The 15,498-nt window shown below is 41.9% G+C and overlaps 1 protein-coding gene across 3 annotated transcripts in view; it reads left to right on the top strand.

Moving 5' to 3' along the window:
* The window catches only part of wwtr1 (WW domain containing transcription regulator 1), a 57,385-nt gene that overhangs the window by 26,177 nt on the left and 15,710 nt on the right, over window positions 1-15,498 (top strand). For 2 of the 3 annotated variants that reach the window (XM_063012692.1, XM_063012691.1), the window contains exon 2: window positions 6,891-7,030. In XM_063012692.1, the coding sequence (XP_062868762.1) occupies window positions 6,891-7,030 (140 nt within the window). Of the gene's footprint in view, window positions 1-6,890; window positions 7,031-10,107; window positions 10,222-15,498 lie in introns of all 3 variants that reach the window. The other variant, XM_063012693.1, reaches the window with a different exon arrangement.

Below are 15,498 nucleotides of genomic sequence, written 5' to 3'. Positions count from 1 at the left end.
TGGGCGACTGGAATAAAAAACCAAATCAAACCAAATAAAATATGCGGACGCATTATCCACCTTGACTTGACCTAACATGGGCAGCCGAGAAGAATCAATCTTTTATTTATTGATCGATTCATTTCTGTTAAATTCTTCATATAAGTAGAAATTGTGCCCAAAGATTGTGCACAAAAGAAAGTAAGCAGTCATGGTGATGGAGCTGGTTAGATGTCGAACCGTCTATGAATCACTGTTAATCCAGAGGAATTCCTGAATTTACTCGCTAACTTGGTGGCAAAACCTCAGGGCTGTGAATTAATGTTTACGTTCACATACAAGTCTGGCTTTGTGTTTATATCGGTTTCGAATTTTGGATCTCTACACAGCACTGCTAGCATATCGTACCAGTGGGCAGAGGGGTGGGCGGTGTTGTTTCAGCCCTGGTGTTGCCCGTGATCCAGCGCCCAGCTATTGTTCCTGTACAGTGCCTTGCAAAAGTATTCAGCCCCCTTGAACTTTTCAACCTTTTGCCACATTTCAGGCTTCAAACATAACGATATGAAATTGTAAATTTTTGTGAAGAATCAACAACAAGTGGGACACAATCGTGAAGTGGAACGAAATTTATTGGATATTTTAAACTTTTTTTAGAAATAAAAAACTAAAAAGTGGGGCGTGCAATATTATTCAGCCCCTTTACTTTCAGTGCAGCAAACTCACTCCAGAAGTTCAGTGAGGATCTCTGAATGATCCAATGTTGACCTAAATGACTGATGGTGATAAATAGAATCCACCTGTGTGTAATCAAGTCTCCGTATAAATGCACCTGCTCTGTGACAGTCTCAGAGTTCTGTTTAAAGCGCAGAGAGCATCATGAAGACCAAGGAACACACCAGGCAGGTCCGAGATACTGTTGTGGAGAAGTTTAAAGCCGGATTTGGATACAAAAAGATTTCCCAAGCTTTAAACATCTCAAGGAGCACTGTGCAAGCGATCATATTGAAATGGAAGGAGTATCAGACCACTGCAAATCTACCAAGACCCGGCCGTCCCTCTAAACTTTCAGCTCAAACAAGGAGAAGACTGATCAGAGATGCAGCCAAGAGGCCCATGATCACTCTGAATGAACTGCAGAGATCTACAGCTGAGGTGGGAGACTCTGTCCATAGGACACAATCAGTCGTACACTGCACAAATCTGGCCTTTATGGAAGAGTGGCAAGAAGAAAGCCATTTCTCAAAGATATCTATAAAAAGTCACCTGGGAGACACACCAAACATGTGGAAGAAGGTGCTCTGGTCAGATGAAAGCAAAATCGAACTTTTTGGCCACAATGCAAAACGTTATGTTTGGCGTAAAAGCAACACAGCTCATCACCCTGAACACACCATCCCCACTGTCAAACATGGTGGTGGCAGCATCATGGTTTGGGCCTGCTTTTCTTCAGCAGGGACAGGGAAGATGGTTAAAATTGATGGGAAGATGGATGGAGCCAAATACAGGACCATTCTGGAAGAAAACCTGTTGCAGTCTGCAAAAGACCTGAGACTGGGACGGAGATTTATCTTCCAACAAGACAATGATCCAAAACATAAAGCAAAATCTACAATGGAATGGTTCACAAATAAACGTATCCAGGTGTTAGAATGGCCAAGTCAAAGTCCAGACCTGAATCCCATCGAGAATCTGTGGAAAGAGCTGAAAACTGCTGTTCACAAACGCTCTCCATCCAACCTCACTGAGCTCGAGCTGTTTTGCAAGTAAGAATGGGCAAAAATTTCTGTCTCTCGATGTGCAAAACTGATAGAGACATACCCCAAGCGACTTGCAGCTGTAATCGCAGCAAAAGGTGGCGCTACAAAGTATTAACGCAAGGGGGCTGAATAATATTGCACGCCCCACTTTTCAGTTTTTTATTTCTAAAAAAAGTTTAAAATATCCAATAAATTTCGTTCCACTTCACGATTGTGTCCCACTTGTTGTTGATTCTTCACAAAAAATTACAATTTCATATCGTTATGTTTGAAGCCTGAAATGTGGCAAAAGGTTGAAAAGTTCAAGGGGGCTGAATACTTTTGCAAGGCACTGTACATGCCAGCGTGTGAGGTTCTCATGTAAACACGGCTCAGGTCAGCTCACAAGCCAAACCAAACAAACTATGCATCAACCCACAAGCCTCTAATCATATAGTTACATTTGTTCATGGAAACATTTGTACTCTTTAATCCTGCTTTAGTTTAATCAATAACACAATCAAACAAAGAGCTATTTATAATTTACTACTGATAACAAACAAAGGAACTTATCGATCAGTGTTGCTATTTTTTGCGATGTTTTGTGCCCTACTGAAGCAGGTGTTCACAATCACGTACCAGGATTTCTCCTGTACATTTTATCTAAGGTAGTCACGTCCACTTTTAATTCTCCTGCTGCCTGCACCACTGACCACGAGAGCCATGGACTAGCGATGCCTACAACACGTATGAAATCACCAGCTGCCTCTACACTAGTCAGCACTGAAATCTTGAAATAATAACAGTGCCCTAAGTGTGCCTCCACTACTTATTCATGCCCACACCTTGACCCGACAGCAGTTGCTGTTGCAGTGACTATAAGAGAAAACCCTACCCAACCTTCCCTCCATCAGACACTGCCAATTGTGTCAATTGTGTGACCCAACCAGGCTGGTAGCACAGCTGAGAGTCAAACTCACAAGCTTCAACTCTCTGCAGTGCCAAGCTGGTGTGTCAGACTGCTGTGCCAGGCACCTACCAGGTACTGTTCTGAGCAGACATGCAACAGTATGGATTCTGGGACCTGTGTTTTCCTTCCACCTCCCAGAACAGACCCCCTGGTGTGGATCATTTATTCTTTTCCTCTAACTGCTTCAACCCTGTCAGGGTCCTGGTGTAGTGTAGTGGGTTAGACACACCCATGCCACACAGTTAAGTGTGTGTCTGTGTGTGTGTGTGTGTGTGTGTGTGTGATATCTTGTAATTAATTGGCACCTTGTTCAGTGTTTCTGCCTTTTGCCCAGTTCCAGGTGGTGCCAGACCCACTGTGATTCTATTGAGGATGAAGTGATTACTGTAGATGAATGAATAAAATATGAGCATTCATGAGGAAATATGGGGTGGCACAGTGACACTGGTAAACGTACATTATAGCAACATGGGTCCTGAGGACCTGAGTTTGATTCTTTGCCTCTGGTCACTGTCTACTGGGCATTTCTCTAACAACTACTGTGCACTTAGTATAGAGTATTTTAGTTAAGCCCTATAGTAGCACCCCTGATCGGGAGACATGACCCCGGACCAGACAGGTTTGACCTGTTGCGTGAGGATCTCTAGGCTTATGGGAATAATCTTACAGCTGCTGGATGGACAGCTGCTCCATCCAGGCCCTTAGGCCCCTCAGCCTTATACACCATCCCCCATCGGGTCATAAATCTCCCCCTGGTGGAGAGGAACATCCTGCAGCATTTCTGGAACACAACAAACAATGTGGAAATAAATCAGTCGCTCCTGACTGCTTTCACACAACCAGGGTTCGTCCTGGATCGAGGAACTTCACCAGTCCAGTCGAACACTTTTCCACTGACTGCTGTTGCAGTGCTGGAGCTGGTATTGATAGATAGATAGATAGATAGATAGATAGATAGATAGATAGATAGATAGATAGATAGATAGATAGATAGATAGATAGATAGATAGATAGATAGATAGATAGATAGATAGATAGATAGATAGATAGATAGATAGATAGATAGATAGATAGATAGATAGATAGATAGATAGATAGATAGATAGATTCAACTTTATTGTCATTACTCAGTACAGGTACAAGGCTGCGAAATGCAGATGCATTGTGTTAAAACAGACAATATCAGTAAACGTATATACAGTATCTGTCATTAATATATAATTATAACTATAGCTATTTACATGTATGGTATTATGTCTATGTACATGGTACAATATACATAGTAGTAATAACAATAATAATAATAATAAGCACATGAATGAGAATGGGATTAGTTAGGTATGTATTATAATAATAGTAATAATAATTAAGATGTGTAAAATAAATAACTAAACAACTGTAACTATAAGTCTGCGAATAACTGCACAATAACTATACACATACAGGTAAACATATATATATATATATATATATATATATATATATATATATATATATATATATATATATATATATATATATATATATATATATATATATATACAGCTGTGACAGTTGTGTAAAGGTGCAAATAATAAATAATAGGTCCAGTGTGCAGTCCGGGGTATTGATGGTATTGACAGTGTAGTTTGGTGTTCAGTAAAGTAAATGAGGTGGGAAAGAAACTGTTCCTGACCCGACTGGTCCTGGCCAATTGTTAATGGCAATGGCAACAGAATGCGCAAGAAAATGCTGCATCGCTGTGTTGTTGTTTACGCTAGTAGGTAAATATCCAAGTGTGTATTGTAGCGTAATGTGTAATTTTCTCATTTATAAATGTGATATAGTTAGATTGTGCAATCCTTTTGTATCAGTAATCTGAGAGCATGTTTTGAAATATTGTAACCTGTCTGGGGACAGTTTGTGGGCTTCACACTTAGAGAATTTACAGGAATGTTTAAGGTTTTTATTAATGGTTTTGTAGCTTCTTTTATTAAAGTGTTGTGTAATTTTGTCCCTAAGAACTTGAGTGTCAGCATGATTGTTACTCTTTCCACTCTGTAACATCATTCCAACCTGTGATATAAAATCTGGTTTTGTTGCATTAATATGTAACATTTTATTATTTTAAATGTAGCCTTTACATATATTTATAACTAAAGATCTATGAGTGGGACAAGAGTATCAAACTGCTTTTGTTTATGCTTATTAAGTACTATTTTGTTTATGTTTATAGTACAAGTTAAGTCACATAGTGTGTGTATATGTATTAATCAATAAACGTTTCAGTTTCATTCAGATCAAATACATGCACTGAAAGTTTCCCTTCACTGTATCTGTTAATAATTATATGTGTATTATGCACACAATAATCTCTGGGTGTTTTTTCGACCCTATAAAAGTGGGTTTCCTGTTCTGCCAAGGTCAGGCGTCAGAGCGGCAGGAAGTGGCTAATCTTCCCGGTACTGGTTAAATAGGCCCGAGTGAATCACGCCGGGCTCGAGTCTCTTGTGCGTGCCTTGACTCACTGTACCTCCTCTAACTTTGCCTCGCCTCGCCTCGCCTCGGATTTATTCGCCCAGCGGGGTTTGTGTACAAACAAGCCCGTGCGGCTAAAGCACCTAAATCCTGCGGATCAAGAACTGCAGCTGAAACCTTATCTGTGCTAATGTTCTTTCACGCTATCTGATTACTGCCATTGTAGGTTTGTAGGTGTGCTTTAGCCGACATGTTGAGTAATTTACGCTGCGATGCATGAATGAAGTGCTGGAACAGTGGATATTTTGAGGGGACGTTGTGTAGCTCGCAGGTTTGAAGGCTCGTCAGACGTACGCTTCATAAATTCCATCCAGCTGAACAGGTTCTCAGCTGTGGACACAATGTAGTGTACATGGTTCAAATCAATCACCTTCAAGGAAGTGCATTCCAGCACACACTTTTGGAGTGTTACTATGACTACAAGTGCAATCACGATTACAAGTGCCCCTTCACATTGTCTCTGAGTAAATAACCTGGACGTTCTGTAGATGTATAGATACGAGTTTGTCTCCAGGTCTGAACTGGTTTGATGTGTGAGGGTCGCAGTTGATGTGAAAAACTTTACATTTACTTGCAAGGGACGTGATTGTCATGGCAGTCTTGGGATTTTTAATAATTTTTGCGACATGTTTTTCAGTGATGCTTTTATATGAGGTTTAAAGGCCTTGCTTTAGGGATCCAACAGTGGCAACTTGGCAATATGGTGCAGCTAAAATCAGCAACCCTCTTATTACTAGTGGTACCGTGGTAGTGGTGGGACAGGGGTGGGACAGGGGTGGGACAGTGGTAGGACTGTGGTAGGACTGTGGTGGGACAGTGAGACAGTGGTAGGACAGTGATGGGACAGTGGTAGTGGTGGGAAAGTGATGGGACAGTGGTAATGATGGGACAGTGGTGGGACAGTGGTAGTGGTGGTACAGTGGTGGGACAGTGGTAGTGATGGGACAGTGATGGGACAGTGGTAGTGATGGGACAGTGGTGGGACAGTGGTAGTGGTGGTACAGTGGTGGGACAGTGGTAGTGATGGGACAGTGGTGGGATGGTGGCAGTGGTGGGACAGTAGCAGTGGTGGAACAGTGATGGGACAGTGGTGGGATGGTGGCAGTGGTGGAACAGTGGTGGGACAGTGGCAGTGGTGGAACAGTGATGGGACCGTTGTAGTGGTGGGACAGTGGTAGCTTAGTGGGTTGAGCTTTGGGCTATCAATTGGAAGATTTGTTGTTCAAATCCAGGCTCTGCCCTGCAGCCACTGTTGGGTCCTAGAGCAAGGCCCTTAACCCTGTCTGCTACAATGGCTTACCCTGTGCCCTGACCCCAGTTTCTAAATGAACTGGGATACATGGAAATAATACATTGTACTGTACACGTGTATATGTATATATGACAATAAAGGCATTTTTAACTATTCTACTAATCTAGTACTTTACCAACTGACCTACCACTGCAGAATAAAATATGCTGGGTCAAAAAGATCACACTATTTATTTGTATGTCTCATAATGTTTTGACAGCCATTAAGCTGCTGGCACTGCTCTGATGAAATTGTATTCACCATTTTTCCAGCACATTACAGTCTACATATTTCTGATAGTGTTACAATAAGGACTTATAAAAAGCCTTTCTGAAAGTAAATGTATATAAAATATTAGTAGATAAATTCTTAAATGTGTTTGTCTTTCTCTGTACAGTCACGTGGAGAAGATCACCACATGGCATGACCCTCGCAAGAGCATGGCAGCTAGCATGAACCAGATGAGTCTGCATCAATCCGGAGGCAATAGTGGTGGTGTCCAGCAGCGCAGCATGGCCCTGTCCCAACCCAACCTCGGTAAGGATCTTCACTCTAACCTGGTGGATTTGAAGCACGTATTTACTGAGGGAGTTATATTTTAAATGGCTTTTCCATGTTGGATAATGCAAACTTTGATTAGATTAGCACACAGTGCATGTATAGTATATTATGCAACAGCTACCTTCAACCATCTATATTGATATATTTAATAGCAACATGTTTTTTCACCATACCTGTATCGTTCCTGTACCTGTTATTTTTAGAATTGCTGAGGGTGACGATAGCAGGCACTCAGGAGTTTAAATAGCAAATTAAATGTTGATTCTTTCCTGTTGAGTTCTAGAGGTGTAGGCGTAGAGAATCTTGATAAAGTTAACTACGCTTGTTTACTTTAATCCAAGTGTCGCCCAAAAATAGAACATGCTCGACTGTCTGAGAATGACAAAAATGCACTTCTCTAAACACCAAAACACTCTGATACAGTGTTTATAAATGATTCTCAGCAGTTTACTGAATAAACATCAATATTCTGCATATCTAATTAATTATTTAATTGAGTTTGCTGCGTGATCTACACTGTATCAGACCTGCTGAAATATTCCATGTCAACGATTGGGCTTCAGCAGTTCTTTAAATTCACCATCAACTTAATAAAAAATTGTTTTTATTAAGGTTTCTTTTGAAAAATTAATGCATAGACTGATGAAATTATGGTAATGTCCAGTAATTGGCCTGCTGTATTTGTGTTTGTGTCATACCAGCATGATCCACTGTTTAAAGCATTTTACAAGCTGCTGTGACATGCTCTGGTGAAATGTTGCTGACACGGGGTTGAAGTAAGTCCCAGTATGAATCACGGGCACAATGTAGTAACACACCCCACCCAGGACGCCAATCCTTTACAGGACTTAAACCATCCTCATTCCCCAGACTTCTCCCAGCCAGTCGTGTCTGTATGTAGATGCCTGACCAGCCAGCAGCACCGCAGGGGATTCGAACTTCGGATCCCAGTCGTAGTGATATTGTATAATTAAACATATAAGCCACATGTTAATCTGTTAACATACAGAATATATGATAAAAAAAAAAGGTTCTTAAATATTTTGGTCCACGTTTTTGTTTGGTTGCAGTGGGACATGATGCTGAGACTGTTCAGTCTCCGTAGCCGGAGACGTCTCCTCAGTTTCGATATGACTTGGTGAGCGTTGGCCAGTGGCATAGACTGAAGCTTTCTCCCTCCTGAAGCCAGAGGAGCAAATTACTTCCAAATGTTTTTGCCTTGTTTTACTATTTTCCTCCCTAAAATCCCTGATTTGTGATGAAATGGAAAAAAGGTGTGTCTTTTTTTTTTTTTTACCCTGCCAGTGCTTTAAAGGATTCCAGACAAGGAGAGTGTTACAGAGAAACATGTTCAGTTCATTATATCGTCTTACGTTTAATTCTTACAGTTTTTATAGCTTTGACAGATTCTATTTAATGCTTTTTAACAGGGCAAAAGAAAACCTAAACTGAATTGTAAAAATGATAAAGAGACCTGTAGGGTTTAGATGTGAGTGATCAGACTGTGCTGATTGGTTCCAAATCTGGAATGTGATCTATGGACAGTGGTGGCTCAATGGTACTGGACCACTGATAACAAGGTCACTGGTTCAAGCCGCCAAGTTGCCACTGTTGTGCCCTTGTTTGCATGGTCCTTAACCATCAATTGCTTGAATTGTATCCTGTCTGACTTGCAAGTTGATTTGAAAAAAGAAATTCTCCCAAATACCTGAATGTAAATGTAAACCATTGGAGGGAAAGCAAAAGCTTCTCAGCTTTATCGTGTAAAACAACGATGGTGTACTCTACGTGAGGGTGGTGTGTGTACACCACCCTGTTCTGCTGGTCCAAACAATATTTTATGAAGCTTTTCTACCACTTGGCTAATTCTAATGTCAAAATGTGGCTAAAAACTTTTGGATTGACTCACTTCTTATGTCTAAGATTTGAGCTGGACCAGAATTAAAGTATTGATGCTTAGCTCAGGCTTTTTAGATGTTTGGCTGCACTTAACCACCAGTAACAGTAACTTGCTACTGAGGCCTTAATTTCCTTCGGAATTAATCCATCCATCCATCCATCCATTCATCTCAATAATAATTATAAGGATTATATTAAGGGGGGAATGAAAAATAAGGGGAAATGCCAATAAAAAAGAGAAAATATTGTATAAAATTAAGCTTTATTAGTGCATCAACATTAAAAACTATCAGCAATGTCAGGTGAGTGCCACACATCAACATGGGTCCAGTCCATGGATTTGGTCACTGGCTGTGAGGAGTTTCACTTGCCTCTCCTGTGTCCAGATGGATTTCCTAAGTTTTATTTTTCCCACCTCTTGGAAATTGTAGAAGGATTGGCTACTAAAATTGTCACTGGATGGGAGTTGATTGGCACCCTGTGCATAGTGTATTTCTGGCTTGCATTTAGTGTTTACAGGTGGCGACTCCGACACTATAACCAGGACAGAGTATGAAAGTAGTTCATGGTTTGTTTTGGATCTCCTAGAAGTCAGTGATGGATTGTGTAAGTCCTGAGAAATCACAGACAGTGCTGATCTACTGGACGGCCAAAGGACCAGTGGTCTATAACTCATCCTGAACTCTATCTCTCTTTTACTGGTTGTATTTCTTTCTTTTCTTTAAGTACAGTCCATCCCCCACTCCCTCCTCCATCTTCCCAGTAGAACAATGCTGGCTCGCTGGCTGGCATCCCACACTTGTCAGGACGGGATTTCTTACAGCCTTTGTTGTTTTGATGGATTTTTTTTCCTATTGCTTTGTTCTGCTCTCCTCAGCGCAGGACCCGACATGTAACCTTTTCCCCCAGAGTTCCAAAGCTACAAATTTACAGAACAGCAAAACAAAGAGTGGAACTTTCCATGTTGTAGCCGGCTTCACGTTGTCAAGCGAGGTCACATTTCATTCCAGGTCTAGTGTTGATTCTTTGCTGATCTTTCTCGCTTGGTCTTGTTTGGGTTAACTCAATCCCTGAGCAAATCTAAAGGAAGCGGAGAGCCTAAAAGCGCACACGGTTGATCTCGAGCTGTTGTTGTGCTGTTGCTGCTTGAACAGGACAGCTGCCGGAAGGCTGGGAGCAGGCAGTCACCCCTCAGGGAGAAACTTACTTCATTGACCACAAAAGCCAGAGCACATCGTGGCTCGACCCGCGGTTGGACTCTCGCCTCTGTAAGTACCCTACCCTCCCCGTTCCTTCTAGAGCTGCTCAGAGGTAGATCGACCTGCTTGGTAATTTTACCCATTCCTACAAACCCAATTCTACTCCACTACTCCTTCACTTTTTCTCACCTTTAACCCAATGGGATGAGGTGTCTGCTTATGTATTTGCTCTAGCATGCCTAGCCTTTATGGGATCTGGGCAAGAAGAGACGGGAGATCTGCAGTAGCCTTCAGCATCTTTAAATCACCAACTAAATGTTTTGATTCAGTCTGTTTCCAAATCAGCTGTGTTACTGGGTGGATTTTATAGTGAATCACGTTATGATCAAGTGTGATTATCGACAATCCTGATTTTGAAATGTGCATGCTGTTTGTTTGTAAGTGCGTGTCTGTTTAATGTACAGTTTTAAGTAAAAGTTTGTGAACCCTATCAACAGTGTCTGCATATAACACAAACGTAAAATTAACAACACAGTGTGTAATAAAATGAAAAGTCAGAGATGAACCCAACTTGGATGCTGTGGCATTTCCAGAAGATTCCTTTTCATCATTGTACAAATCTGATCACCTGGTAGAAGAAATGTGATTACTTTAGAGAGTAATAAAGTCTCCACCAGTTATCAGATATGAGTGTTCTTTAAAAACTGTATATATTAAGAATTTCAAAAACCTTCTGATGCATTTTCCCAGCGTTGTATAAACTTTTTAATGCCATCACCAAAAAATGTTTTTGGTTGAGCTCATAGCCACTGATGCAGCGCTGCTTTCACATCATCATCCCATGAAAATCTTCTTCCCCTTAAGGCTTCTATGAGCATCCAAAAAGGTGGAAATCAGATGGAGCTAAATCCGGAACTATAAGCGTCTCTCAGGCTCAACCGATTACTCCTCCACCCTCACCGCTTCCAACCACAATATAAAAGTGCTGAACTTTTTTGAAGATCCCTCATTTTTTTTCAATCGAATAACAAACAAACAGAAATTAAATAACGGGTCGTATTTAAATGTTTGAATTCAACATTTCCTATCACTTTAATCAGAACTAAACAGAATATTAAAATACAATCCGTTATTCGGTTTCTGTTTGTTTGTCATTTTTATTTTTTTTATTTAAAACGAAAAACAACCCGTTTTTTAATATTGGTTTTTGAAATGAAAAAGCCTCTGCAATCTAAGCATAAACCATAATTTAGTAAAATGATTTATATGAAATACATTTCTAATATTGTGGCAACAGTTTGGCGAAGGTTCTTTCTTGTTCCAGCTTGACTGTCCTTGTTGCACAAAGTAAATTCCGTAAAGACATGAAGATGAGTTTGGTGTGGATAAACTTCGGTGGCCAGCACTGAGCCCTGATGCCAACCACAACCCGTTTTCCCATTTTATAATATTGGTTTTTGAAATGAAAAAAGAAAAACCAAAGATCCATGTACCAAAATCGAATCCATCTGTTATTATGAATTGGAGGATCAAACCAGATTTTATGTCATTTATGACAAGTGATTTCATAGGGTTCACAAACTTATTTCTTTCAACTGTATCATTCCAGAGAAATACCTCTGGATAAAGACTTTTCAGTGTGGGTGGATTGTGTGGGTGTGGAGACTGGTGAAGTGGGGGTGTGTTGATGTGGAGGTTGGGAGGTGGGTCTGTGTGGGTGTGGGAGAGTGGGATTTTAATTTAGGGCTGGGGTTCCCCTGCAGTGCAGGATTGTAGATTGACTGCAGGTTTAAGGGAACGGTTAAGAGCCTTGGGCATAAACAGGTTGGGGGCCCGAGCACCCCATTGCACCAGCAGTGTATTAGGATATCGGTATTGGCAGTATTGACTGATTAGGTATTGGGCAATACCATGGCTGATTGCTCTTGTTTAATCAATAGTCGGGATAGAATTGTGGTTATGGTTTTGCTTACTCTTCATATCATGAATACATATTCACTCATTACTTAAGGGTCCAGATTTTGCACACTTTATACCAAGTTATCAGACTTTGATGCACAAGCTGTGTCATCTTTTCGAATCACAATATTTGATTACAGTTTATTGAGACTTTGTCATATTAAGTCCATTCAATTAATTCAACTTTTTATTTCTGTGCATTTAGTGACTGTTCTGTAAAAGGCCACCTATCACAGTCAGTCCCTTTTTGCTGATTTCCGGTTTTTGTTACTGATGCCTCTGCAATCCAAGTGCTTATAATTTGGTAAAATGATTTATATGATATAAAATTTAATGTTTCTAATATTGTGGCCAGCATGACTGTCCTTGTTGCACAAAGTGAATTCCGTCAAGACATGAAGACTTGACGAGTTTGGTGTGGATAAACTTTGGTGGCCAGCACAGATCCCTGATGCCAACCACACTGAACACATTTGGGATTAATTAGAATGTCGATTTCTTGCCAGGCCTTCTCGTCCAACATCAGTGTCCTACCGTACAAATGCTCTCTTGACCGAATGGACACAAATCCTGACAGAAAATCTTTTGAGATGTGCTCAGGTGATGCAGCGGTAAAACACACTAGCACACCAGAGCTGACATCTCAAACGCCTGAGTTTAAATCTCAGCTCGGCTACCGGCAGGCTGGGCGCCTACACGAACAGTGATTGGCTCGTTCATAGGGTGGATGCCGGAGAGGCGAAGGAGATTCCTCATAACTGACGCAATTACGACCTCTGCTGGCTGATCGATGGCGCCTGCACAGAGACGGGGGATAATGTGTTCAGTGTGTGACTCTCCATGCATGAGACTGAGCCACATATGAACTTGTCTCATGCAGGTGAACAGATGCAGTCGGCTACTGCACACGTCGAAGGGCGTGTGTGTTAGTCATGGCTTTCCTTTGTCAGGAGTGAAGGTCAGCATCAGTAGACAGAATCAGAATCTTTATTATTCACCAAGTACCAGATGTACAAGGAATTTCTCTTGGTGCAGGTCCTTGTATATATTTCTACATCTAATTAAAAAATAGAAAAAGGGACACTGGGTAATTGGATACGACTACATTGGGAGGAAAATTAGGGGATGCAAAACAAACAAAAAATCTTCTGAGGATGTTCTAACTCTGTATTAATGCTCTTTGTTTTGTAATAGGAGTTTCAACAAGCTCATGGTTAGTTGTCCACATACTTTTTGCCATATAGTGTAGGATTTCCATGTAAGTACACCCATATTTAACTCCATTGTGCTTCTGTGCTGTATTACCCAGCAGCACAATGCTCCACAGTGGCACACTTGATAAAAACGAGCACTAATCCCTCTGTATGTTCCAGGAAATCTGTTTCTCTGAGGTCTGCGCAGGGACGTGAATAGTTAAGCCGAATTCGAGGCCTTTATCGAAGTTTCGCCTGGGAGGGGAGGCGAGACGAGAGGGAGTGAAGGAACGAGGGAGGGAGGGAGGAGGGTGAGGGGTGCTGTGCGTGCGAACAGCATTATTGCTGCAGCGCTGACCCCCACCCCCACTGAGACCGAGCAGCCGAGCACATATGCTCACACTCGTCCGTACTTCCTCTCGACTCTCGGACACGAATCTCGGCCTGCATGCACGCCACGGCGTATAAAGTCACTTTCAGATTTCGTCTGCATGGATCCTCTTACAACCGCTTAGATGGGAGTTTTAGATTGCGGTGCTAAATCCACTCTGAAGTTAATGAACGTGATGATGAATGCAACTTCATCTGGTTTATCCGGAGTCGTTTAAGGTGATTCTGCACTATTGTGAGCTTTTAATGTGTTGCAGATTTTTGGGACTGGAAGCATTTTTCCATTCAGTTTTTTTGGTGACCCTGTTGGACAGCTGACGCCGTTTCTGGGAAATAAATGAAACAAGAAGGCCTTTGTTGGCAGAGCTTACACCACAACTCAGGCCTCACTGTCTCTCACCCCCCCCCCCCCCACACACACACACACACATACACACATATACCCCCCCATCTCAAACTCCTCCTCCTCCTGCCTTCAGTGTCTCATACACATATGCTCATTTTGTCAGTCTATCTGTCCTCCACGCTTTTAACCTTGCTCTTTCTCTGACCCTGGCGTTCTGCTCTTCCCCCTCCTCCCATCTTTCTCCTTGCTTTCCTAGTTCTCTCTTCTTTCGGCTCGTCTTCACGTGCCCCATCCTGCTTTCGTGACTAAGCATGGTGAGGAAGAATCTGGCGAGCGCTCAGGCTCCTCGACTGACATGTGCTTTCCATCACGGTGCTTGGTGGGATGTTTAGCCCTGGCAATGAGGGACTAAAGCTGGTAGCTTCTGGGAATTGAAAGATTAAGTAGAGGAACAGGAGGTCGTGTGTGGTAGAACCTCAAGGTAGAAGTCTGTCTTTACACCTGTTTCTCAAGTTCTGTAGCACTGACTGACTCACTGATTCACTGATTTACTCACTGATTCACTCAGGGAGTCACTCCAGTCATCAAAGGTTTGTATAACTCAAGGGCAAGTTATAGTCTAGTGGTTAAGGTATTGGACTAGTAATCAAAAGGTTGCTGGTTCAAGCCACACCACTGCCAGGCTGTCACTGTTGGGCCCCTGAGCAAGGCCCTTAACCCACAATTGCTTAGACTGTATACTGTCTCAGTACTGTAAGTCGCTTTGAGTAAAGGTGTTTGCTAAATGCTGGGGGGGTTGGGGGATGCTGGAGTCTATCCCAGCTTTTCAATGGGCACAAGGCACACAGTAACACCCTGGACGGGTCACCAGTCCATCACAGGGCAGACACACTTACACACACATAAAGACACACATTCACCTATAGGGCAATTTAGTGTCTCCAATTAACCTGACTGTATGTTTTTGGGCTGTGGGAGGAAACCGGAGCTCCCGGAGGAAACCCACGCAGACACGGGGAGAACATGCAAACTCCACACAGAAAGGACCCGGACCGCCCTGCCTGGGGATCGAACCCAGGACCTTCTTGCTGTGAGTCAACACTGCTACCCATCGAGCCACTGTGCCGCCCGGTGTTAAACCAATAAATAAACAAACAAATCATCATGCAACTTATGTATTTTAATTTTTAAATAATTATTTTATATATATTCTCTAGGACAGAAAAAATATCTTCTTCCATTACTCATCTGTCAGTCATCTATTTGAATCAAGATGATTCTGAAGACCTACTGACACCATGCTTCTGCTCTTGTTTTTTGGGAGCTGTCTCTGTGGTAAAACTGACTTCTCGGTTTCATCCCAGCTCTTGCTTATCAAATCATTTCAGCTACACAGACTCTTCTGTGACATGTAGGTGAGGCTAGAAACCATTCAGACCCAAAGACAGACTGGACACA

Source organism: Trichomycterus rosablanca, chromosome 17 (assembly GCF_030014385.1).
Source record: "Trichomycterus rosablanca isolate fTriRos1 chromosome 17, fTriRos1.hap1, whole genome shotgun sequence".
In the NCBI taxonomy this organism is placed as follows: Eukaryota; Metazoa; Chordata; class Actinopteri; order Siluriformes; family Trichomycteridae; genus Trichomycterus; species Trichomycterus rosablanca.
The sequence above is the reverse complement of the archived record's forward strand: the minus strand, read 5'-3'. Positions and strand labels throughout refer to the sequence as shown.